Source organism: Nematolebias whitei, chromosome 1, assembly GCF_014905685.2.
Source record: "Nematolebias whitei isolate Nwh7 chromosome 1, NemWhi1, whole genome shotgun sequence".
In the NCBI taxonomy this organism is placed as follows: domain Eukaryota; kingdom Metazoa; phylum Chordata; class Actinopteri; order Cyprinodontiformes; family Rivulidae; genus Nematolebias; species Nematolebias whitei.
The window spans coordinates 78,954,428-78,982,095 of NC_056498.1; the positions used below are offsets into that span (position 1 = coordinate 78,954,428).

Here is a 27,668-nt window from a genome sequence, read left to right on the forward strand (position 1 = left end):
ACTAGGCTTAAAACTTTCCTAAAACTAGGTTTAAGACTTTCCTTTTTGCTAAACCCTATAGTTATGGTCGGCTTGGGTTTCCTGAGCCGTCCCTTAGTTATGCTGCTATAGGCTTAGACTGCTGGAGGACAAACTGACCACACTTTTCACTCTGCTACTGTCTTTACTTACTCTGCTCAACATTTGTAAAAAAAAATTTCTATCCTTAACATGCATTTTTTTTGTCTTTCAGATATACCTGGACCTATACCTGGACCTAACATTCAGTGTTCGTCTGTCTCTCCTTCCTGTCCTCTCAACCAGCCGGTCAAAGCAGATGACCGCTTGTCCTAAGCCTGGTTCTGCTGGAGGTTTCTTCCTTTTAAAAGGGAGTTTTTCCTTTCCACTGTTGCCACTGTGCTTGCTCAGGATGGGAGACTGCAACGAAGCCAAGATTCAATTTGTCTGCTGGATTCCTTAGATAGAGAACTTTACTAATTGGCTTTTATGTATGTGAATGTTTCTGTAAAGTGCCCTGAGACAACTTTGTTGTGAATTGGTGCTATATAAATAAACTGAATTGAATTGAACTGGGACCCAGCATACATAATTTTGTTCCACCACATGAGATGCAAATGACAAATCTCTCTGACTCTGACATGGGCTGCAGACTCCCAGGGGCCTCATGAACACACACAAACAATTCAGTAGTGAGATGGAAAAAGTGAACAGCAGCTGAATACAAGTGTGTGTGTGAGTGACTTTGAGCTATTAAAGGAACATTCTGTGTAATTTACACCTCCTGAGCTGCACCTGAGCCCTCACAGATATTTTTTTTTTTTTCATGGCACTGAAAGTTTAACGTTTTATTATGAAAAGCTGTCCATTTCCTGTGGTTCTGACCCGTTCTTATCGGATCCGATCCCGTTTACAGCAGCGAGTCAGACACAGGAGTGAACGTAGGAAAATGTAAAAACTGACTCTGCTGTGAATGTTCTGGCCCAGTAATAAGCAGAAAACAGCTTCTGTCATTCAGATGAAGCTTCAACAGTCTTGGGACAGGATCCACCTGAAGAGCAGTTTGTAACCAGTCACCTGGCAACAGGTGAGACATCCATCAAGAACCTTTTAGAACATCAGCATTTAGAAACCTGATCCGGACCATGACTGGATCACAGCTGATTCCTAACGTTACCAACATTCAGTTACAGTGAAACATCATCTGAGTTTTAGCTCAGGGCAACGATCTGAAGAGCTCATACATAAACTCAGGAATGAAAGCATTCATGGCAGCTTCAAACATTCACAGATCAATCGTCAGAACGGTGGGTCACAATCAGAGCTGTGAGGAGGCAGTGGGTCCACATTTGGTTTTTGGTTCCAGAGAAGAAGGTCAGAGTGAAGAAGTGGTTCTACAGAGGTGTCACGAACACAACCACACGTCCTCCACTCTGTAGGATCATTACGCTCGTCCTAAAATTACAGAAATCTTTAAAATAATTCAACTCCTTAATCTGTTTTGTTGCACCTGCAGGCTTCCGTACGCAAAACAAACGAGTCAATAAAATCTAAACAAAAACAAACCAAACAAAAAACTGATGTTACATTCCAGGTGTGACTGTGGAGAAGCTCCGCCCCATACGGCACGTGTGGGAGGAGTCAAGTGCTCAAACAGGTGACTCCACAACCAATGAGCTGAGTGGATCATAACACGACAGGAAATGAGGAAAAAATAAAAGTCTGACCTTCACAGGCCTGGCATCACAACCACAACTCTAGTGACAGGAAGTGAGAGACACAGAGTCCAAGTGTGTGAGCATTTCAAAATAAAAGCCCCCTCTTACAGAAATAAAAGCTGTTACACGGAGTTAAAGTCTGATTTATGAAAAACCTGAGCAGGTGGTCATGTAGTAAGATCCAGGCCCGCCTCATTAGAACCTGTATGACGCAGCAGATTCTGAACATGTTTGGGTTTCATCAGAACAGGTCACAATGAGCACGGTGCGAGTTCTGATGTTGGTGGTTACGATGCGATCACGACTCCCTTCAAACAAACACCATTTCTGTGGGTCAACAGAACCAGTACCACTGGCAGTCTAACTCCACAGGTTTCAACACATTTGTTAAACAGACTGTTTCATTAAGTCCAGTTAGACAGTCAGTGTCTTACCTGCAGAGTTCTCAGTTTCTTTGCTTTGGAAACGACTCGGACCCGGATGTGTTTGGATCTCTGAAAACCAGTTTTCCACAGTAAGGTCAACATTTCAGAACACAGAATCGCTAATGTCAGGATCTGGGGCGGGGCTACAGCCCAGGTTTAAAAATAAAATAAAAATAAAACAACATCTAATAAAGAATGAGGGAAAAACTGAACTTTAAGGTGGATCAGTCATATTAATTTTTTTTTTTTTTAACAAGAATCAGGACCACTTCTTCAGACTGAGCGTGCTCAGACCTCTTTTTGATTCTGTAAACCTAAAATAACTAAATCTGACAAAAAGTGTTTTCTGTTTGTTTGTTTTGTAAACAAACCACAACTCTGTGTGGCGAACTGATTCATTCAACAGCTGATCTGGGTCAGAACCCACACACTTGTATCAGCTCAGCAGCATACAGTAAGGTATGGCTATTTCCTGGATGGGTGGGACGCGTCAACTAATTTCCAGAGACAAAGGTTTCAGTCCAGCAGCGTGCCTTGTTCTTGGGCTCTGGTCAGGCTGTCTTTGCGGTGTAGGTGGTGCACACCCATCCTCTTCGGGCTCTTCTGTGGTCGATGTTGGGCGGTGGCAACACCGCCAAGGGCAGGATCAAAGTCTAGGAGGCGTGGCGTGATGACAGGCAGCTCACTAGGCAACACATCCCGCTCTTCGGTTGAGCTATCATCCTCTTCCTCCTTCCTGTGAGCGTCTACAGGGCTGGTTGCCATGGTTACAGCCACACTGTTGCCTCCTTCATCGTCCTCGAGGTTCATCAGAAGCTGCTCCCCCTCCTCAGAATCGTTCGGACCACCGAACCGTCCTCTCCTGCTGGAACGTGGTTCTGTGTCCGTGTCAGTGTCCAAACTGGAGCCGCGGCTTGGGGTCCAACTCCGTGCAGACGAACCCTCTTCTCCGTCAGAGTATGCCGCTCTGTGGCGGTCTGACGTGGCAGAGGCCCCACCCCCTGCAGCCTGGCTCCGCCTCTGCAGCTCTTGGGCCATTTGGCTGCTGAACGACGTGCGATGCATCAGAGAACCGTCGCTTGATGGCGCCATCTTCTCTACAAACATGCGCTGCCAGTTGGCCAGCAAGTCCTCTTCCGAGCTGCCAGAGCTGGCTGGGACGCTTGGCGCCTGCAGGGGGAGGGGACAGTGATGACATCAGTTTACACAGAAAACAAAGACCATAATACTGTATCAGCTGAGAGAAAAGATGGACTGGTATGGAAAAACAACAGCAAAGAGCTCAATGCCCCATGCCCACTTGTGGGTAATCGGGACCCCACCCTGGAGCCAGGCCTGTGGAAGGGGATCATCAGTGAGCAGTTAGTGACGGGGTCTCTACTCATGACATTCAGTCAAGTTCAGCCGAAAGGAGTTACATGGGTTTGCCTTCCTGTGGGCTCACCACCTGCAGGAGGGGTCATACAAGTCTGGTGCATGGTGTTATGAGTGATAGCCAGAGGCGAGGGCCTTGGCGCTCTGACCCTGGCTTACTAAAACAGAGTCTTAGGACATGGAATGTCACCTCTCTGATGGGAAAAGGAGTCTGAGCTTGAGCGTTAGATTGAGCAATACCGACTAAATATAGTTGGGCTCACCTCGATGAACAGCATGGGCTCTGAAACCAATCTCCTTGAGAGGGGCTGGATCTTATTCCACTCTGGAGTTGTTCATGGTCAGATATGCCAATTTGGTGTGGGTCTATTCTTAGACCCCAGCTTAGTGCCTCTGTGTTAGTTTTCCCCAGTAGACGCCAGGGTGGCTTCCCTGCACATTAAGGTGGGGGGATGGGGGGGGGGGGTCAGGCTCTGTTTGTGCCTACATGCCAAACAGCAATTCAAAGTATCCAGCCATCTTAAGAGTCCTTGGCAGGGGTGCTGGGAGGTGCTCCATCTGGGGATTCCTTTATTCTGCTGGGGGACTTCAATGCCCATGTGGGTAACTACAGTGTGACCTGGAGGGGTGTGATCAAGAGGAATGACCTCCCTGATATGAACTTGAGCTGTGTTTTGTTGTTGACCTTCTGTTCTAGTTACGGTTTATCCATCACGAACACCATGTTCAAACATAAGGGCGTCTAAAAGTGCACATGGCACCGGGAAACCCCAAGTTACAGATCAATGATTAATTTTGTAGTTGTGTCATCTATCTGTGGCTGTATGTTTTGAACACTTAGGTGAAAAGAGGAGCCATCAAATGATCACCACTGCGTGGCGAGTTGGATCAGATGGTAAGGGAAGATGCCAGAGAGACCTGGTAGACCCAAACATGTAGTAAGGGTTTGCTGGCAAAAGAATCCATCAGAAGGATCTTACAACTCACACCTCAGAGAGCTTTGACCGCATCCCAGCAGAGGCGGGAGACAGAGTGGGCCATATTCTGTGCCTCCATTGTCAAATTGTGCCTTAAACTGCGAGCGCAAGGTTGTCGATGCCTCTTGCGGTTATCCTCAAACTTGATAGTGGACAATCCGGGTTAAGGATACTGCCAAGCTGAAGGAGTCCTATCAGACCTTGTTGACTGGCAGAACCCCAGATCCAACTGAGTAGTATCAGTGGGTCAAGCAGGCTGTAGCCCTGGCAGCAATATCATTGGGTGATGGACGGAATACTTCTCGGACCTTCTCAGCCCCACAAAAACGTCTTCCAAGGAGGAAGCTAGGCCGAGGTCATTGACGTGGTTAAACACCTCCACGGCAGCAGGGCTCCTGGGGTGGATGAGATATGCCCTGATTTCCTCAAGTCTCTGGATTTTGTGGAGCTGTCTTGGTTGACACACCTTTGCAAAATCGCAGGGACATCAGGGGCAGTGCCACTGGAATGGCAGACTGGAGTGGTGGTTCCCCTCTTCAAAAAGGGGGACCGGAGAGTGCATTCTGACTATGGGGGCATCGCTCTCCTTAGCCACCGTGGTAAGATGTATTCAGGAGTGCTGGAGAAGAGAGCCTGATTGATGGTCGGAACTCAAGATTCAGGAGGAACAATGTGTGTTCCATCCTGGCTATAGGACACTGGTTCAGCTCTTTACCCTCACTATGCTCTGAGGGGTCATAGGAGTTTGTCAGTCTAGTCTACATGCGTTTTGTGGACTTGGAGAAGGCATTCAACCATAGTTCTTGAGGCACACTGTGGGGGGTGCCATGGTCCTTGGTCAGAAAAGAGTGAATTTCCCTCATTAGGTTTGGGGCAAGGTGCAAGTTAAGTACAGGAGGTGAAATATCTCCTTGATTTTGTTCACAAGTGAGGGAAGAATAGAGTGCAAGATCTACAGACGGTGCTGCTTCTGCAATATTGTAAAACTTAGTGTCAGTGGGGTAAAAAGAAGCTGAGCTGCAAGGAGAAGCTTTCAGTTTACCAGTCGGTCTATGTTCCTACCCTCACCTATGGTCATAAACTCTGGGTAATGACCAAAAGAACGACATTGTGGATCCAGGATGTCTAAATGAGTTTTCTCTGCAGTGGAGCTTGATCTCCCTTAGAGATGGAGTGAGAAGTTCAGTTTTACAGGAGAAGATTGTGAGTAAAGCCACTGCCCTTCCACATCCAGAGGAGCCAGTTGAGGTCATTCAGACATCTGGTAAGGATGAACCCTGTACACCTCCCTAGGGAGATGTCAACTGTAGTCATGTCCAACTGGGAGAAGACCCCGGGGAAGACCCAGGACATGCTGGAGAGACTATGTGTCTTGGCTGGCCTGGCAATGTCTTAGAATTCTTCCAGAAGAGCTGGAAGAGGTGGCTGAGAAAAAAAATATGTCTGGACATCCCTGCTCAAGATGCTGCCACCAGGACCTGAGTCCAGAACAAAAGGATAGATGGGTTGAAGTGACTGAGACAGGAGATCAGCTGAAGCGACCCATAGAAATGCAAGTCCAACAGAATCAGGATTTATTCAGTTGCTTAAATTTATAATCTGAGCAGAACAATTCAGAACCCTAACAGAGCCAAACGTTCTGATGCTATAATCAACAAGCAGTAGCTAGTTTAGATAATCTGGACCCCTGACTGGACAGAAGAGACAATCCATTTGGGTCACGAACAGAACATGGGTTTCCACCACAGGAAGTTTCCCTCAGACTGAGGAATGTTATGAGATTCTATCTGATTCTGCTGCAGGTTGTGGAACCAGTTCATGTTCTGCTACAGAACCTGAGAATTTGGGTCAAGAGATGGAAGTAGAGCCTGGTTCATGTGGTGGAAACTCAGAATCTGTTTTCTCTTCCTCAGAATGAACTTTGACCAATGATCATGGCATCAGAAAGTAGTTGGGCGGAGCCTCTTACCTGTGGTGGGCTGCTGAACGGGCTGGACTGACTGGACAGTGGCTCGCTGGTGGCATATCGTTGTGATGGTGGTGTGCGCTGGTTGGCTCCGCCCCCCGATGACGAAGAATGGGCAGGGCTTCCAGGGGTAGGGCGCTCGTCGTCATTCTGCACAAGGCTCAGAGAAATAGCCTGCCGGGTGGCGTAGGTGCAGTTAGGCAGTGGTGAGTTCTTGGGGATCTTTACTTTGTCGTCGGAGGAGAACTCGATGACTTTGCGGCCGGGGTAGAGCGGGTGGGGTGGCGGTGGTGGCGGATACGGATTCAGCTTCTCAAAAGACGATTTTCCGCCCCCTTCCTCATCCAGGCTGCTCTGACTTCGACAGGAGCCATTCTGCTGCTCGGCATGCTGAGCACCGCCCATCTCCCGGGCATCGGCGCCTAAGGGACTCGTCATGTCCACGTGAACAAAAACGTCTTCAGCAACGGGTCTGCCGCAGCTGCTGGACTGAGCTGAATTCAGAACCAGAGGCTCGGGTTTCTCAAGGACTCTAGCGATGACCGAGGTGGGCACAACGTCTGCTGGGGTCAGACTGAGCGTGTCTGGGTCCTGAGCGCCGAGGGCAGGGCCTCTTTCTGGGAGGCTGCTCTTCATGTGTTTGTTCAGCATGTCTTGCAGCTCTGAGGGCAGCTGCAGCCAACAAACAAACGAATTAAGTCAAGTTAATGCAGCATTCGTTCTACAGTTTATTTGGACTCAAACATAAATATCTGGACTTTGAAGCTTTTAAAAATGTTCCTACATCTGTAAACTTCCTCAGGTTGTAAAAGTCAGTAAAGACCGAACTTTCAGAGATCCATACCAAAGAGTTTGTTCCCCAGGACCCAAAGGTTGGTTCCCCAGGACCCAAGGGTTGGTTCCCCAGGACCCAAGGGTTGGTTCCCCAGGAGTCAACGTCTATCTGGTACATATATGAATACTTGCACTGTATTCACAGAGGTGTTCCACTACAACAACCCTCACCATCAGATGGAGGTGGAGACAGGCCAAGCTGTGAAGGATGGACAAAGCCCAGTCCTTTCGATATATAGGATTCAATAAACGCCTAAAAACCCTACAAATCAGCAGCAGAAACAGCTAAAGTCTGTCTCGGAAAGCTTCGGTTCTGATTCATTAATTTCGACAGTCTCAGCTCCAACAAAAGACTGCTGCTGTCCTGCTCCTCTAAAGGAGCTCACACCAACAGGAAGACCTTGAAATAGTTTTTCCACAGTAAATACAAGTGTAATGATACGCATCTGTACTTGTAATCAGCAAATACGCACATGTAGTACTTTGACTGTATTTGAGTATCTGGTCTGGTGTCAGATATTTTTAACAGTTTTGATTTAAACTTATAGAAAACTGAACGTGAAGCAGGTCTGGAAACTTAAAGCTTTTCATAAACTGCCTTTCTGTTAACAACAAAGCCCATGCCTTTTCCGTTATTAAAACTCTTCCTGACCTGGAAAATGTTCAGACAAGCTGAAGACATTTGAGGACAGTTGGTCTGAAAAGGGCATTAATTTTTTTTAATTATAATAACTTATTTAAATCCATCCATCCATCAATTATTTTTACCTGCTTCTTCCTTTCTGGGTCATGGAGGTCACTGTGCGAGAGGCAGGGGACATAATTACAATCATTAATTTTTTTGCTTACTCTTACAACTTTCTGATCACAGGCTCTCCAGTATCTATGACAATTGTCCCATTATGCGCCGATATAAAGGCTCCGACAGACTCAAGCATACTTCAGTCCATGGAGGTCCGCGCATACCAGATTAGACTCAAAGTGGATGCCCGCAAGGCATGTCCGCGCAAAATAAATTTTTACGACCACGTATTCTGTGTCGCACAATAAGCTGCCCGGCGACGGACTGTTTTGTATGTGACACCAATGTATTAAATTCCCCTTCTTCATCCCTGGTCTGGTTTAATGGTCTTTTCTTTTGTTTTTTGTTTTTTGCGAAGAGGCAAGCAATCTCTTCCTCCTCACCCGTTGATGCCACGACTGAAATTGTGAGAAATTAAGGAATTTGTCACAAGATAATTAAAATCAGGCCCAGCATGGCTGTAGGAGGGTCTGGAGATTTCCTGGTGGGCCGGTCTGATGTGTGGGCTGCAGGGCCAGAGCCCCCCGTTTTTAAATTTTTTAGAACCTTTTTATTAACTTCATACAAACACAGAACACCGCTGCCGCTGGACTGCCAGCTCTATTTTTTTTTGGCAACCTGTCAATCAATCCAGTAGGCATGTCAGCAAATGACCAATTGGCTACCTCAATTTGTCCCGAAAGTAAACGTCCCTGACCTGCAGCGCTGGGCTGCATCCCATCAGGGTGTACGCTCGAGTATGAAGTCTCAACAGTCTGCAGACAGTGCGCAGTGTCCGCGTGGCTCACAGAACGCCCCAGTATGTGGGAGCCTTAAGTGCTTCTAATTTTCACCGCTAAAATGCTGGAACCAGCTGTAATTGTATCCAAAATGTATCCAGCAGAGGACGTATGAAGACTACTTTCAAGTCATGGCCATTCATTTTAAGTTTCATGTTCAGCACAGCCGAAGCAGAGAACAACTGTGTAGCATATTTTGCTAAACAGAGCATGGTAAGTTTAATTTAACTGATCTGTAAGATAAAATAAATTACCAATAATAAATTCTCTTTAATCCTCATTAGCTATGTGGCTGTAACTGTAACTTCATAACTGGCTGCAACTATTGTACCCACCACTGCACCCTGTGTTCACTGGTTAACTGGACATCATCAACTTCATGCAGACTCTCCCACTGGTACATTTTCATCTTTAAATCACTTCTTGGTCTGCTGCCTTCATACATCTCCTCCTACATGTCTCTGTGTGAGTGCAGCTACAGCGTGCGCTCTCAGGACATTATTACCTGCAGTGTTCCCTCAGTGAGGACTGAACTAGGCAAAAGGGCCTTCTCCTACTCCGCTCCTGTTTCCTGGAATATCTTACAAAAAGATCTGAAGCTCTCGACCTTGACCTCTTAAAGTGGCTTTAAGAATCTGTTGGACTCATGGCAGGTACCAACGCAGACATGTTCCTGTTTTTAGTTTTCTACATTGCCTTATAATCTAGATTTTTTTTGCCATCTTATTTTAATTTGTAAAAGTAAATAAATAAAATCTGTATGCCTCTTTTATGACTGTCTATTGTTGTCGTTATCCACCGTTGTCATCACTCTTTGTTGAAATCAGGTCTCTCTTGTAAATGAGTCCCCGAGGCTCAATGAGATTAACCCGTCTAAATCAAGGTTGAATGAATATGTGCCTCTGAAGTTGGCAAGCTAACATTTCGATAACCTAGCATATGCTATTACCTTGTTAAACTTTATCCAGAACAATAAATCTAATGTAGAGGTAAACTATATCAGTGTTTCCTGATGCATGCTCAATAATCCAGGTAGAAAATCTAAAAAAGTTACATCTGGTCCTCTGGATTGATTGATCCACTCTGAGAAGGTGCTATTTATAAGACTGAGCTGAATACAGCACCTCAGACTGAAGAAGTCTTTCGGATGAAAGACGAAACATTTCTACATTTTGCCGTTTTGCTTTGTTTTGTTTTTTGAATGTCCAGAGGACCAGATTTAACTTTTTTAGATATATCAGTGTTTGTAACGTTATCTTTGTCGTCCTCATTGAAATGCATTGTTTGCCTGAAATCTTTACTTCTCTACAAAGAAAAATAAACTGCTGCGGTCAATAATAATTAGTCACGGTCTGACCGTTTAAACAATGAACAGGGAAGGATGTTTCTTTAATTTATATTTTTGTAACACTTGATAACTTTATGGTGAATAGTGGACGATAGAAAATGTGAATGAACGTTAGGAAGACTGTTTTCATGAACAGTGCACCACTTGTAAACCTAGTGAGTGACTATAGTTGATTTAATTATAATTAAAGCGTGGATCTGATTAGCTTAGCTTCATGGTTGCTAACAGCTGCACTAAATAAACAAACACCGCTCCACTTGCAGTTTTTGTAAATACTTGAGGGTGGACAAAGATCAAAAATTTTCAGCCAAAAATTTTCAGCCATTGTACAAGTTATCAGTGGCCACCTCCCCCCCAGTACTGGTATCGTCTATAGCCAAAATTTCCATATCGGTCGGGCTCTAAATAAAACTTTTTCCATGAAGTCATTTAGTTGTTTTTCCTAATTCTCATAACTGTTTTAGTTTGTTTACCTTTGTCTCTTTGTGTTGCATGAGTTTTATAAAAAAAATTAAAAAAACAAACAGAAATAAACAAACACCTGAAGAGGAAAGATCATATAAAACATGCATGAAACGCTGAAAATATCATATTAATATTATTACATCAATGCAACATAACTTGTTGATATTTTGATTGTATGAATGGGTTTTATTTTGTAGTTGGAGAGCCGAAGGAAGGAAAATTTCCACCTTGGTGAACAATAAAGTTTCATTTTATCTTAAACTCAAGTCATTCACTTTAAAGTATCAAAAATATTTAATTTAAACTGAAAAACATTGTGTGTGTACTCACGTCAGCAAACTTGTGGTTCCTGAAATGCGACTTGTTGCATTTAAGCAGCTGAACGGCCAGATTACAGTCCTGCCTGTACCGCTCCTAAACACACACACACACACACACACACACACACACACACAAGGTCTAATTTATACAGGACCAATTAGATTTACGTCATGGTTTCACTAAATGGATTTAAGAACAATTTTCACAAATGTTCTCTGGTTGTTGAATAAAAACCAGCCCGGGTTCTGATCCACAACTACCAGGACTAAATGTTTGGTTTGCCTCAAAATGCGTTCAAATGTTCACAGGGATTAAAGCAAATAAAAACCTTTGGACTGAAGGTTTTCATTTTTAAAAAAATGTAATGAATTGTTCAAGTTGTAAGAAGGGTCGTTCTGAAAAAGTTTTCTGTAGTTTAGTTATTTCCTGGCAGTGATCCAATATTTTATATGAACCTCTACGATTAGCAGTTAATCTGAAGGTGAAATTAGAGTAAGGTGTTTTCAATCAATGGGATGACGATTTTCTCACTTGCCCTCGAACAAGATGGACACTTTCTTCCCTCCCCTGCCTTCCTCCTGTTTTGCTCTTTGTCCTGTGCATCAGAGCCTCACTTTACACATCTTCCGAATCATAAATTATTATTATTATGGATCTGGTCAGCGGGTCTCTCAACGCAATTGATAAAAAATAAATACATTTCAAGAGATGGGGTACTGGAGAGCCCTCATGCCCAAGCGGGCGCACGCAGCTGGGTATGTCATGGATAAAACATTTATGTAATTGGATTTATGACAACAGGGTTTCTTCTTTTTGGATCGGTGGATACCTAGCATAATGACAAATTAAGAAGACGTTGGCAGCAGTTTCGGCCATGGTAAAGCTGCCAACCTCATGTGATGGTTTAATTCGTGCTTCAAGCTCTCAGACTCGTATGCGTTGAGAGCTCCCTGGAACTGGTCGGCATGATGGATTCGACCCTGGAGAAAAGCTAAAGCATGGACCGGCAGAATGTCCACAAATCTGGCTGTTTGGATTCGCCATCGAGAATTCCAGCAGAACTGAAGGCAGACAGGAACCAGAGTCTGCCTGCCCACACAATTGTTTATCTGAATCTGGCCTTCCTGCTCGGCCTTGGAAGGCCAACTTATCTCAAATTGCTCCTGGTGGAAATGTAAATCAAGAAGCTCTGCTCTATCCACCCCCCACCCCACCCCCCAAGAACTTCTGTGAATCATCAGAGCTGTACCAGCTGAGAGACACTGCAACATCTTATCAGGACTATGGAGACCATCTAGAAGTGCTCACAGACAAATCTCACCGTCTTGTAATCCATGCATACGTATTGTGTCTTTAGTCTTTTGTGTGAAATTTAATTCAATTCAATTTCAATTCAATTAGAATTTAATTTAGCAGATATTTATGATAAAAACTACAAACAACTGAAACTGACTCAGGGAGAACTTCATGAGTTTAAAGTAAAATATCAAAATTAAACAGACATAACTGTTATAATCTGGGTCATGTAAATATTAATCTTTAAACGTTAACACTGTTTAATTATAAGAACTAATGCTGCAGATGCAGCCTCTCTCACAGAGAGACTCAAACAGGCTGAGCAAGCTCCGGCGACAGCGCTCGCTCTCTGGAGGACCAGAGTTCGGACACATGCGTAACACTAACCACCACAGATTGGCTCAGTGAGCTGTCAATCAAAAGCCAAGAAACCAGCGTGTGGTTAGCATTTTTATATGGAAATCGGGCCCAGTGTGATGAAGGTGTGTTTGTTCTCACATTCAGCTCCTCCAGGCGGTCAATGGTGTTCTTGGCGTCCAGCAGTTTATTGGTCAGCTCCACTATTTCCTGGTCCATGGTCTTTTTGTCCCTCTCCACCTTCCGTAGCTGTGGGCGGGGCACAGACATCGTGTTAAGAGTGCAGCAGCAGTCCAAATTGACAGTGGGCGAGGCTACATTCAGATCATGTGGGAATCAACTTCCTGTCAGAACCAGAACACTGAGTCTACAGTATTCCCAGATTATTTGAATGCTGCATTAATAAGCAGCTCTGCACAGATGCATTATGGGATGCAAGGGTGGGGCTGCAGCTACAAGAAGATCAATCAGACCTGATGAGATCTTCATGAAAGCATCGAAGCTGAGATATGTTCAATAATCTGTTTCTGCCAAAGCGATATGTCTGTTAGCAAAATATTGCAAGACCCACTGGATATTATATTAAAACTGAAGTCATCCTTGGATGAACATCTAGACCTGATCAACCTTTAGTCAAAAATTTTTGAAAAAGGCTACTCAGCTGCTCATTTACTGAGGATGAGGCCTCAGTTCCAATACCTGAAGTACTTCACCTAAGACAGACTCCTACCACTCCCCCCACCCTGAGGGTGAGATGAACCGTTTGGTCAGTTTATGAGACCAACTCCAGGTGTGACGTCTGAACCCAGACATGTTCTTTCTGAAACTCTTCAGGTTCTGGTTCAGGCTACAGCAAAACCAGGTACTAATTCATCAGACGAGCAGTATGTTAACGGTTTGTTGACTTTATCTCAACGGCTTTTTCTACAGCAAAATTTAAAACCTACTGGATGACAAAGTCTAAACATCAGGTCCAACCAGCACCAGACTCATGACTCAAACTACGAGCCAGATCCAGAAGAACCAGCACAAAGTTCTGACTAATCGTGACTGTAACAATGTTGTTGAGGGATTAGAATTTTAGAAGGTTTCTGGACCAGATGTTCAGACCCTCAGAGAGATGAAGGCGAGGCAGAGGACGAAGGGGATGAAGGCGAGGCAGAGGACGGAGAAGATGAAGACGAGGCAGAGGACGGAGGGGATGAAGGTAAGGCAGAGGACGGAGGCAGATGAAGGTAAGGCAGAGGACGGAGGCAGATGAAGGTAAGGCAGAGGATGGAGGCAGATGAAGGTGAGGCAGAGGAGGAGGGGATGAAGGAAAGGCATAGGATGGAGGGGGATGAAGGTGAGTGAAACCCAACTGCATGGACCCAGGTCTGACTGACGGCAGCCTGAGGAAGATTATGATGATGAAGATGATCCACCAGACAGCAGCATGAGGAGAGAGACAGATGACAGTGAGATCGACAGGAAGGTTGGACAGCTATCAGGAACACCTGGAGACCCAGATCAAGACCTCACCTCAGAACTGAACCTGACAAACGAGACCTTTGAAGTCTAACGGGTCCAAGTTTTATAAACAAACCCTTTTTTTTTTTTTTCATATCGATGTGAACCGGTCCAGGTTCAGTCTGAGTCAGATCCCGTCAGAGTCGAGGTGTTCCTGAAGAATAAAAACATGCCAACAGGCAACAATGTCTGAACTCAACACTTTAAAATGTTTACACTTTTACAAAACCCTCAGTTTAACTTTGAAAGGACTTTTCTGATAGCAGGAGTACTGGTAAACTGATTTTTAAAAATTTATTTAAAGTTAGACTATTTCACGTGCTCCAATCTCTTACTGCAGATGAGACGGCTTCTCTACATTTTACTGAATATTTTAATTCATTCAACCTTTATACAGGTTAGTCTCACTGAACCTCGAGGACTCATTTACAAGAGTCCTGTTTTTAACAGAGTGATGACAACAGTAGACAATCATAAACATACATACAAGCACAGAAACTGAAAAAAGAAATGGAAGGAAAAAAAAAACGAAACAAAAACAACTATATTATAAGGCGATGTAGAAAACTAAAAACAGGAATATCTGCGTTGGTTTTCCCCATGAACTCAGCAGATGTCTGAAGCCACTTAGAGAGGTCAAGGTCGAGAGCTTCAGATCTTTTTGCAAGATATTCCAGGAAACTGGAGCGGAGTAGGAGAAGGCCCTTTTGCCTAGTTCCGTTCGCACTGAGGGGACACCCTGTAATTATGTCCTGGGAGTGCACACTGCACTCATGTAGTGACATGTAGGAGGAGATGTATAAACAAGAAGTGATTTAAAGATGAAACCTATCAGTGGGAGAGTCTGTGTGAAGTTAATGATGTCCAGTTAACCAGTGAATACAGGGTGGGTACGGTACTTACAGCCAGTTATGAATCTTAGTGCACCATGATAGACAGTGCCCAACATCTGAAAGGTGCTTGTAAGTCAGAGTCAGAGTTTCTTTATTGTCATTCGCACCTCATGCGGTGCATGTGGTGGAGCGAAATTATGTACACAAGGTCCCAGTTACATCCAACAATAAAATGTATAAGAAAAACAGTAATAACATCTAAGATATGAACTAAGAAAAACCAACTAAATATACACTAAGCACTCACAACATAAAACATTGAACATCAGCACAAACATGAACATGAGTCTGTGAGCAGATGTGCACGCATGAACACAACACTGAAACAGATCAACAGCAACATGAAACAGATCAGCAGCAACATGAAACAGATCAGCAGCAACATGATGTGATTTTTCACAGTGATTATTCTAGTTAGAGATTCATGAGTCTAACAGCCTCAGGGTAGAAGCTGTTCCTCAGTCTAGTGGTTCTACACTTAATGCTCCTTAACCTCCTTCCTGAGGGGAGTGGGGCAAAAAGTGTGTGAGCTGGGTGAGTTGGGTCCTTCATGATGCAGGTGGCCCTCTTCCTGCATCTGGAGGTGTAGATGTTTGTGATGGTGGGGAGGCCGATTCCGACAGACTTCTGTGCAGACTTCACCACTCTCTGCAAAGCTTTTCTTTCTGCAGCTGTGCAGCCTCCATGCCACACGTTGATGCTGGAGCACAGGATGCTCTCCACTGCACACCTGTAGAAGGAGGTGAGGACTGAGCTTCCCAGACCAGCTTGCCTCAGCCGTCTGAGGAAGTAGAGTCTCTGATGAGCTTTCTTGATCAGGCTGGTGGTGTTGTTGCTCCAGCTGAGGTTGTCATTCATGTGTACACCCAAGTACTTGTAGCTGGAGACCACTTCCACCGCAGATCCTCTTATGTTCAGGGGGGTGTAGATGTTTTTGTTCCTTCTGAAGTCCACAATCATCTCCTTTGTCTTCTTCACATTGATGTGAAGGTCATTCTCTTTGCACCAGCTCTCCAGGTGTTCCACAAAACAGAGGGCATTCGTTGTAAGGGCGTTCATGTAAATAATGTCACTATAGACAATGGACGTGAGGACAGTTGCAGTTACAAGGCATTTCCTAGCATTCAGTTAGACAGGATCCATTTCTGAAAAAGAAACCCAGTTTTACTTTCAGTTTCTTGACCAGAACTGCTCTGATTTTTAGCATTTTTATTGTATTATCGCCTGCAGGCATCACATTTCAGCCTCTGGGTTTGTTTGTTTTTTTACAAAACATGTCAGATTTTTATCAAATATGCTGATAGTAAATAACAAAACTGATTAACTTTTGGAGACAACCCCAGTCAAAATGGCTGTCAACCTGGGCTAATCAACCTAATAATTAATCCTAGTCATTTTTATAAATTTGGAGCTAAACCTAGGTGTGACCGAAGCTGAGGGTCCTTCCCAACACTTTCAAGCTCTGATCACCTGATCGGGACAGAAAAATCGTGCTGATGATTGACAGCAGCCACATCAAGAGCTGAACCCATCCAATGGTCGGCTGGACAGGCCTGTTATGGGACAGCGGACATCAAATGTGAACCCCCGGGTTATGCTGAGGTAACAGAACCAGGTGGGTGGTGGTCCAGGATACCACAACACACATTTCTATAAGGACCCCCCCCCCCCCTTATAGGGGGATACTAAGGACGTTGTTACCCCACTGGTGGAATGACGACACCAAAGGGGTAGCAGACCCAACAGGTCACACGCCATTTTAATATCAGTGTTATTTGTGTAGTGTGTTTAAAAACACGGTTGACCAAGGCAACAACCAGGAAAACCAACAATAAAACGCAAGTTACGTATGCAACTACGATTCTATGAATCCCGGATGACTGCCAGAGGGCAGTGCTGAAAGCAGTGAATGTTCCCTTTGTGCATGTGCCTTTAGAGCAGTAATACCAACAGAGTGACAGCTGTGATGTATAGGATGATCAATCAGGGGCTATATAGCCTGGCGTTATCTGAAGCTCTGCTCCTACAGAATCTTCAAGGAATGCAAGGATTCTGAGGGCTGACAGAAAGAGCATGTAGCTCGCCAACCCTCTTATCTGAGAGACAACAAAAAGCTGTCTTACATGAAAGCCACTTGAGGTCTGCCTGCATCAAAGGCTCAAATGGAGGGTGGCACAGAGCTTTGAGAACCAAGGGCAGATCCCAAACTGGTGCCTGTGGAGCAGTCGGCTAGTGCAACCTACAAGCACCATGCAGAAAAAGAGAAACTACAAACCGGATTCCAAAAAAGTTGGGACACTAAAATTGTGAATAAAAACTGAATGCAATGATGTGGAGGTGCCAACATCTAATATTTTATTCAGAATAGAACACAAATCACAGATCAAAAGTTTAAACTGAGAGAATGTATCATTTTAAGGGAAAAATCTGTTGTTTCCAAATTTCATGGCGTCAACAAATCCCAAAAAAAGTTGGGACAGATCCATTTTTACCACTGTGCGACATCCCCCCTTCTTCTTACAACGCTCAACAGACGTCTGGGGACAGAGGAGACCAGTTTCTCAAGTTTAGAAATAGGAATGCTCTCCCATTCATGTCTAATACAGGCCTCTAACTGTTCAATCGTCTTGGGCCGTCTTTGTCGCACCTTCCTCTTTATGATGCGCCAAATGTTCTCTATAGGTGAAAGATCTGGACTGCAGGCTGGCCATTTCAGTACGCGGATCCTTCTCCTACGTAGCCATGATGTGATTGCTGCAGAATGTGGTCTGGCATTATCGTGTTGAAAAATGCAGGGTCTTCCCTGAAAGAGAAGACGTCTAGATGGGAGCATATGTTGTTCTAGAAACTGAACATAGTTCTCTGCATTAATGGTGCCTTTCCAGACATGCAAGCTGCCCATGCCACAAACGCTCATGCAACCCCATACCATCAGTGATGCAGGCTTCTGAACGGAGCGTTGATAACAATTTGGGCTATCCTTGTCCTCTCTGGTCTGGATGACATGGCGTCCCAGTGTTCCATAAAGAACTTCAAATTGTGACTCATCTGACCACAGAACAGTCTTCCATTTTGCCACACACCATTTTAAATGAACCCTGGCCCAGTGCAAATGTCTGAGCTTGTGGAGCTTGCTTAGAAATGGCTTCCTCTTTGAACTGTAGAGTTTCAGCTGGCAACGGTGGATGCATGGTGGATTGTGTTCACTGACGATGCTTTCTGGAAGTATTCCTGAGCCCATTCTGTTATTTCCTTGACAGTGGCATTCCTGTTTGAGGTGCAGTGACGTTTAAGGGCCCGGAGATCACGAGCATCCAGTAGAGTTTTATGGCCTTGACCCTTATGCACAGCGATTGTTCCAGATTCTCTGAATCTTTTGATGATGTTATGCACGGTTGATGATGATAACTTAAAAGTCTTTACTATTTTACGCTGGGTAACACCTTTCTGGTATTGTTGCACTATCTTTCTGCACAACAATGGTGGGATTGGTGATCCTCTTGTCATCTTGGCTTCTGAGAGACACTGACACTCTGAGAAGCTCTTTATATACCCAATCAGGTTGTCAATTGACCCAATTAGTGTTAATTGGTCTTCCAGCCATTCGTTATATGCTCAATTTCCTTTTGCCAGCCACTTATTGCTACTTGCCCCAACTTTTTGGGGATTTGTTGACACTGAAATTTTGAATCAACATATTTTTCCTTTAAAATGTTACATTTACTCATATTAAACTTTTGATCTGTCATCTATGTTATATTACGAATAAAATATTGACATTTGCCATCTCCACATCATTTCATTCAGTTTTTATTCACAATTTGTTTAGTGTCCCAACTTTTTTGGAATCCGGTTTGTAGATTATGGCTCTCCACTGTACAGCAATCAATGCCAGCATGATGATATTGCCACTACATACACTTTAAGCATCGCAGGAGAGCGGCCCTTATCAAGAAGAGACTGGAGAAACTCTAGAATGATGAATACTGCACAGGAGACTGGATCATCATTGCGGGCAGACCACTACTGGGAAAACAGACGCCCCCTGTTTTCACATTGCTGACGAGTAGGGGGTGCCCTGGTGCCCAAAATGGTGCGTCTGACAGGATTCAAAATTCCAGTCAGCTGCTGTCGAAGCCTTCCAGTAGTCACAATCACAGCCGGAGACGTTGAGGATTGGGGTGACAAATCAGTCCCCCCAACTGAGATAGCAAGTCCCTTGTGGTCAGGAGACGACATGGGACACCGTGACACAGATTCCATAGCGATGGGAACCATGGCCGTGCTGGCAAATATGGAGCCACCAGCAACACCCTGTGGCCCTCCTCAAGAACTCTCTGAAGAGTAGGCCAAATCAGAGGAAGGGGTGGAAAAGTGTATAGGACCCTTGGCTGAGGATGAGCCAATGAGTCATGGCCCAGTGCACCTGATGCCCCCATAAGGGAATTCCATAGAGGACAATGAGTCTACTCTTCTGTGGTGAACAGATCTACCTCCGCCTGACCAAAGAGGTCCTAGATCATGAGCACTATGTTGCTGTGAAGGGACCACTCTCCCAGAGCAGACACCTGGTGAGAAAGAAAGTCTGTAACCTGGTTGTGCCGCCCTGGTAAGTACACCGCCCACAGGGTGGACGGGTGAGTAGAGGCCCATTCCAGGATATCTATGGACACCTTCAAAAGTTGCCCTGACCTGGTACCACCTTGAAGGTTGATGTGGTAGACAAGAGAGGTGTCGTCTGACTGAACTAGAACATGCCTCCTCTCCAGGTGGGGTAAAAAGTGCCTGAGTGTCAAATGAACGGCACATAGCTCCAGTATATTTGTTTGTTTCGAGCGATCCCTTCGACACCAGCGGCCCTGAACTGCTCTGTGTTGTCACACAGCACCCTATCACATGGAACTGACATCTGATGTGACCACCTCTCTGACACACAACCATCCCATAGGGACATCACTGGACAAATAATTTCTGCCTCTTCATGGAGTCGGGGCACGAAGACATGACCATGTCACCATGAGTTTGCATTGCCTGTGCAGCCTGGCTTCCAGGCGAAAGCTGTTGAGCCACCAAAGGGCACACTTGGTCACTACAAAGGGCGAAGTGACAGTAGGCCTAAAGGCACAACCTGAGTGGCAGACATCAGTCTTCCTAGCAGCTGCAGGAAGGAAACATAAGGAAACTGATTTGACTGACCAATCGGAGTAGGTCGCTCACCCTTTGAATAGATGGGTGAGCCCTCATGGAAGGTGAATCGAATAGATGGGTGAGCCTTCATAGAAGGTGAGTCCAAATCACCAAAATAAAGGTGGTGAAGGAAAGGTGAGAAGGAATCAGGCAACTCTTCTCCAAGTTGACTTTGAGGCCCAACTGGGACACATGAGTGAGCAGGCGACTTGTGTCGCGAGAGGCACACGCTTGAGATGGGGCACAGAGAAGCCAATCATCAAGGTATGGAAAAAAGCCTCCTCTCTGTAGGCCTGCAAGAGAGAGGGCTGCCTTCACGCACTGAGTGAACACCCACAGGGAGAGACAGAGGCCAAACGGAAGTACAGGGAATTTCCAGTGGTGACCCCAATAGGCAAACCTGAGAAAGCAGCAATGTTCTGCCGCAATAGACATATGAAAGTACGCATCTTTCCAGGTGTATTGATGTGAACCACTCTCTCCTTGCAACAGCTTGAAAAACCTCTGTTTTTGTGAGCATGTGAAAGGGCAGCACCTTTAGATACTGATAGAGTCCCCTCAGACCCAAAATGGGATGAAACCCACCCGTCTTTTTCAGCACAAGGAAGTATGTTGAGTAGTTGCCCCATTCCCCTGCTGAGGCCTCAAAGCTGCTGTATAGTTTGCCGTGCCTGGACGGCCTATTCCAGCGCTTTCAAGGAAGACAAACCAAACAACTCCCCTGGCATAGGAATGTGCGATATGGAATAAAATTCATATCACGATATGTATTGTGAAGGGTGGCGATACAATACAATACAATACAACTTTATTTATAGAGCACTTTAAAACAACACTGTTGACCAAAGTGCTGTACACTAGGACATACAAAAACATAAAAACCCCCACACGTTAAAAATGTGAAATAAATTGTTGTATTACTCCAAGAGATTCATAAATTACCGTCAACTGTGGATGAGCTAAAATCTCCTGAGTTTCCTCATGTATTTTCAGCCTGCTATAACTCAAGACAGAGAGGAGTAGCAATATTAATACATAAAAATGTGAACTTCACAATATTAGACACAGTTATAGACCCGCAAGGTAGATATATAATATTAAAATTATCCATACTCAGTCAAAAATATTGTACTGTTAGCTTATATGGGCCAAATGTGGACGATGCTGCTTTTTTTCATGATCTCTTCTCTACTCTATCAAATCACATGGATTGCTCACTGGTACTGGGAGGTGATCTTAACTTTGGTCTAGATAACAAAATAGACAGGCTGAATGCAGTAGGAGCTCAACGCAGTTGGCAATCCATAAATGTAGTTAAACAGTACATGAGTGATTATGGACTCTGCGATGCATGGCGGTCTCTTCACCCTAATAGTAAAGAGTATTCTTTCTTTTCACATGTGCATCACTCTTACTCTCGTCTGGATTATTTTATAATCAGCAACTCATTGCTAACCAACATTTCAGACACTAAGATACACCCTATTGCTGTCAGCGATCATGCACCAGTTACTTTAAATTTAGATAATAAGAAAGAAATCCCAAAAAGTATAAACTGGAGATTAAATACCTCACTGCTTATGGACGAAGAATTTATACAATACTTTAAAAATGAATGGACATCGTATTTAGAGTTTAATGACTTGCCAGGTACATCAGCGTGTACACTCTGGGAGGCTGGGAAAACAGTTATGAGAGGGAAAATAATATCCTACGCAACAAACAAAAAGAAAAAAGAAAATAAACGTATTGAGGATTTAGAGAAATCTATCAAATTATTAGAAAGTTTACAAGGAGAGGAAACACAGAAAAAACTACGCAAGATAAAATTAGAACTAAATGAATGTATTGACAAAAAAAACAAATTCTTGGTACAAAGACTTCGCTTGGAACATTTTGAACACAGTAATAAATCCGGTAGCTTTTTAGCTAATCAACTCAAATTAAATAAAGAAAAAACATCTATATATGGTATTAAAGACACAAATGGTAACATAACTTATGACGAGGAAAAAGTAAATAGTGTTTTTAGAGATTTCTATAAAACTCTATACACTCCACAAATAAATCCAACAGATGAAGATATTAATCAATTCTTGGAGAGAGTAATACTTCCAAAACTAGACAGTAGTCAATCTTCAGAACTAGACTCACCATTAACATCAGATGAGCTCCGTGAAGCCATTAAAAACATGCCTAATAAGAAATCTCCAGGCCCAGATGGATATCCAGCAGAATTTTATAAAGAGTTCTGGAACATCCTGGAACCAATATTTCACAGAATGCTACATGAGTCAGAAGAAAATGGCAGATTTCCAACACATATGAATTCAGCCAACATTAGTCTACTATTAAAACCAGACAAAGACCCAGTACTACCTACCAGTTATCGCCCCATCTCTCTTATTAATGTGGATGTTAAAATAATTAGTAAAGTCCTCTCTAAAAGATTAGAGAAAATAATTCCTCTCATTATTCATCCTGACCAAACTGGATTCATAAAAGGAAGACACTCGACCACAAACACACGCAGATTATATAATTTAATAGAGTATTCATATAGTAAAAATATTGAAACAGCTATTTTGTCTTTGGACGCAGAAAAAGCATTTGATAGGGTAAACTGGAAATTTTTATTTTCTACATTGAGTAAATTTGGTTTTGGGGACCATTTCATTAATTGGTTAAAAATATTATATAACTCACCAAGAGCATGTGTCAGGCCAAATAATCAAATATCTTCAAGCTTCTGTTTACTGAGGGGGACCAGGCAGGGATGTCCACTTTCACCTGCACTATTTGCTATTTTTATTGAACCTTTAGCAGCAGCAATAAGACAAACTGCTGATATTAAAGGTATACTGTGTAAAAATATAGAACATAAAATTAGTCTTTATGCTGACGATGTTTTACTTTTTCTTCAGAACACAGAAAATTCAATATCTAATGTTATCGAATTAATAAACTCATTCTCAAAAGTTTCTGATTATTCTATAAATTGGTCAAAATCTACAGCTCTTCCAATAAACTGCGTGTTTAATACTTCTCTCAATGAACGACTACAATCAGGTAACATTACATACTTGGGCATTAATATTTCTCCTAGATTGGAAGACTTAATAAAATTGAATCATATCCCAATTTTAAAGAACATTGAAGATGATCTTACTAGATGGAAATCTCTGCCCATATCACTTATGGGAAGAGTTGCCTCAGTAAAAATGATGGTCCTGCCGAGAATAAACTATTTATTCTCAATGATTCCAAATAAACCTTCAACTGAATGGTTTAAGTCACTGGACTCTTTGATATCTAAATTCCTTTGGAAAAACAAAACTCCACGTATTAGCTTAAAAGCATTACAGAAATCCAAAGATACCGGAGGATTAGAACTTCCCAACTTCTATCACTACTATTTAGCCAATAGGTTACAATATATCTCAAAGTGGTTAAATCCAAATACATTAGATGAAACTTGGATAGACATAGAACAAACTTTATGCAATAATATTAAGATTTCAGATCTACCGTTTATTAGCACAAATATAAAAAGACATGTTTGCTTTAAAAGCATCAGTATTAGCTCTTCTCTGACAGCATGGTGGGAGTATTTGAAAATGACAAAATCTTCACTACTCCCCTGTAGACATACACCCATCTGGAACAACCCTGACATCCTACAAGAAAATATGTTAAATTTCCCAGGTTGGAGAGTCAAGGGAATTGAACGTCTGGAACACATATATGAAGGTGTAGACTTTATTCCATTTAATAATTTAATAATACAATTTGACATGGAAAATAAATACTTCTTAGAATATCAACAAATTAAGTCTATCATAAAAAAGAAATTTAAGCTTAATAAAACTTTGTTAGAAACACCAATATGTGTGTTAGAGTTCCTTAATCTTAAATCCCCCAAATTATTATCTAAAATATACAAGAAATTGTCTAGAATCAATGACTCCATAATGTTACCTGTTGCAAAATGGGAGTCAGATTTATCAATCAATTTTGACCAAAACACCTGGTCTCAAATATGTTTAAGAACATTTAAAATGACTAGAATATCCAACTTACAATTAATACAGTATAAAGTTCTTTATAGAGTACATTATACAGGTCAGCGAATGTTTAGGATGGGATTTACATCATCTAACAACTGCTCACAGTGCACAGGCAATATTCCTGATGATTATATCCATGCACTCTGGTTCTGCCCACCCGTTCAGAGGTTCTGGGTCCAGGTTTGTGAAGACTTGTCTAAATGTCTGAAATGTAATATTCCACTCTCTCCGTCTGTTTGCTTATTGGCTATCTTGGAAGATGTTACCCTGGAAAAAAATACATGTCGCATGATTTTCACTGCCTTATGCATCGCAAAGAAAACCATACTCCTGAATTGGAAAAATAAAAATAATCTTAGCATTAATCAGTATAAAAATCTTCTGTTAGATCATATCAGTCTTGAAACAGCATCTGCCGACACATTGGATCAATCTCTGTGGGCTCCTTTGATCGGCTCCGTTACATAGTGAGGGTGGGTAGTCTGAGATCTGACCTTGTGGGGCCTTGGGGTTGATGTGGAGGTGGGTGTATGGGTTTGGGGCCCCGGGGGGGTTGCCGGGGGCTGGGCTCTTGGGGGTACCTGGGCAGGGGGGCACTGCTTTCCCTCTGGGGAGGGCCTGGGTGGTTCTGGGGGATGTCTGCTGGTGGCTGCATGCAGGCCCTCAGGTGGTCTGTGGCGGCGGTCGTGGGTCACCGATCTGGTAGCCTGGCTGTGCTGGTGTGGGTTCGGGGTGGGCGCGGGGGCTTGGGGTTCTGGGGGCTTGTCGCCCCCGGGCTTGGGCCTGTGGGGTTCGGGGATCTTGGGCTCTGGCGGGCGGGTTGCCGGGCTCTGGGCCGGCTTGCGCTCTGGTGCCCGGTTCTGGGCGGGGGCCTTCGGCTCGCTGGTGGGTTGTGGGTTCATGGGCTGGGGGGTTGGGTGTTTGGGGGCGTGACCAGTGGCCCCTAAGAGGGGGTAGTTTGACCCAGCCTAGGTGTCTAGTGTGCTATGTGTTTTGAGAGATGTCCAAATGAGGGGTGGGTGTAGTATTTCTTCTGGGGTGGGGATGGGGTGGATGTCCTTGGGGGCGGCCCGGGACTGTGCGTGGCCGGCTGGCTGGCCCCTTTCCTGTGGTGGGGGCTCGCTCCCGGTGCTTCCTGGCACTGTCGGCGGTTGGGCGGGCGCTCTTGGCCGGGTCGTCCTGGTGGGGTTTGGCTCCATCTGGTAGCGGGCTGACTGCGGTCTGTGGGGGTTCTGGCGGCCCTCGGGGCTCTGTCCCTCTCTGGTCTGGAGCTCAGCGGGCCTGGCGGTCGGTCCAGATGGAGAGGTGTCTTGGCCTCAATCCCTGGGTGGACCTTGGGGGGCTGGGGGGGGGGGGGGGGGGTGTTGGGTCAGTGGGGGAGCTGACTCCCTGTGGGAGCATTTGCTCTCACAGTTATTTCTCCCCATCCCTCACCATGCACCTCCACCCTCTTCATTTCAATTCCATACATTTAGGGTTGTTTGGGCTCGGGTGTGCTGCGCTGCAACAATTTTACATATTTGTTGACCATAGCCACCTGGGACTCAATTTTATTGTACACCTTAGACATTCATTCATAACATCCTCATGACATTCATATATAGGAATTTGAAGTGGGCACATGGCTATGGGTGGTGGGATGACCTTACTCTCACCCCCTGTGCCTGTGCTCACTTACAACGGTTACATTTAGACACTAGGGTTTGGATAGAGTTGGGGTGGAGGGGAAACTGGCACCTTGCCAGCCTTTGCTCCTTCTTCTTTCCTTTTTAATGGCACTATACAACAACACACATCAACAGCACATCTAGGGGTGGGGGTGTATGTGTCGGGGTCTTATTTTTATTTATTTATTTATTTTTTTTCTCCTCTTCCTACCCACCTAGTTCCCTGACTGCCATTCCGGGGGTGGGGTCCGGGAGAAGGGCAGGCCGTCGGGTGTTGACCAGGACTATGTGGGGGTTCAGGGTCTGGGGGTTGCCATGGGCGGTGCTGGCGCTGTGCTCTCCCTGGGGTTGTTTGGACCCCCTGAGCTTGGCTCTTGGGTGCCATGGTTGGCCCGCTGACCGGGGTGGCTGCCGGGGCCTGGCGGGCGGTCGGCTGGGGGTGCGTGCTTGGTTGTTGGCGGTGTATGGGGGTGGTTGGTGGCGTGTCCTCTTCATGGTGGGGAGGTGTCCTGTCGGCGGGGCATGGCCTGGGCCGGTTCTGGGGTATTGGCTCTTCTCCGCTCAAGAATGAATGGGTTTACCTCCTGGGTTTGGGCATGGGCTGCCCCCTGTAGAGGGTGGGTACATGTCTTGGACCTGGGGGGTTTAGAGTGTGTATCGGGAATAAGAATGAAATGTATCGTTATTGTATGTCTTTGAGTGAATGAATGTGAGATTGAGGTTGGGATAGTGTGATTGTGTCTGTGTATGAATGGATATTTGTTAGGCCAAGACTCGGACTGCCCCCTCTTTGATACAACTGGGGGTGCTTGGCATCGCGCCCCTATCGCGCGGCCCCCTGGTGGGGTGTGCCCTTGCCTGCCGGCGCGCTTGGGGCCCTTGGTATCGGGGGATGGGCGCTTGGGCGTGTGTCGGCTCGGCCTGGTGTCTGCCTGGTGGGGCTCGGGTCCTCTGGCCCTGTCAGGCCTTGGCCTGGGTGGTGTGAGTCCTCGGTGCCCGGGCCTCGGTGCCTAGACCTACATCGGTGCGGCGGGTGCCGACGGGGGCCTATGAGTTTGTCGCTGTTGGCCCCGGGGGGTCACTGTATGTGGTTGCTGGTGGGGATCTTCCGGTTCTCCCCTGTGGTCCATTCTGGGGGGGTGGGTGAGTGGTTCGTCCTGTGTGGGTGGCTCTGGGGGCTCCGCGGTCGGGGTCCCTCCTGGGGTCTTGGACTCTGGTCCCCCCTTTTTCGTCTGCCTCTGGTCTTGGGGGTCGGGTCTCTGCTGCTTCACAGTTACTAATAAATGTTCTATTAGAGAAGCCTTAAACACTTATGCATGCTCACAACCACACACAAATAGAAGCAGGGATGCTTATGTAGGCTTTATATGTAGATATATAGATATGTATGTGAGTGTATATTCATGTGTATGTATGTATGTATGTATATAGGCGTAGGTATGGGTATATATATTTATGGAAACTTACTGCAAAGCCATGAATATTTTAAGTTCTTTATACATATGTATTTTGTTGCTGTGTTTTGTCATGTTCTTTGCAGGTGAACAGACAGTGGCCGGGTGTTTTGAAGTGTGCTCTATTTGTATATATTTCTTATATTTTGGAGTCTTACTTTGTCTTTTCTTTCTTTCTATCCTATTGGGGAAAAAAAAAAAAAAAAAAAAAAAAAAAAAAAAAAAAAAAAAA

The 27,668-nt window shown here is 44.7% G+C and overlaps 1 protein-coding gene across 1 annotated transcript in view; it reads right to left on the reverse strand.

Annotated features, from left to right (window-relative positions):
• Positions 1–2,441: 2,441 nt before the first annotated feature.
• tjap1 (tight junction associated protein 1 (peripheral)) overlaps positions 2,442–27,668 on the reverse strand; it is a 47,752-nt gene continuing 22,525 nt past the window's right edge. The window contains exons 7-10 of the mRNA XM_037687656.1: positions 12,801–12,908; positions 11,016–11,099; positions 6,461–7,129; positions 2,442–3,310 (exon numbers count right to left, since the gene is read on the reverse strand). Of these exons, the coding sequence (XP_037543584.1) occupies positions 2,657–3,310; positions 6,461–7,129; positions 11,016–11,099; positions 12,801–12,908 (1,515 nt within the window). The 3' untranslated portion in view covers positions 2,442–2,656. The remainder of the gene's footprint in view (positions 3,311–6,460; positions 7,130–11,015; positions 11,100–12,800; positions 12,909–27,668) is intronic.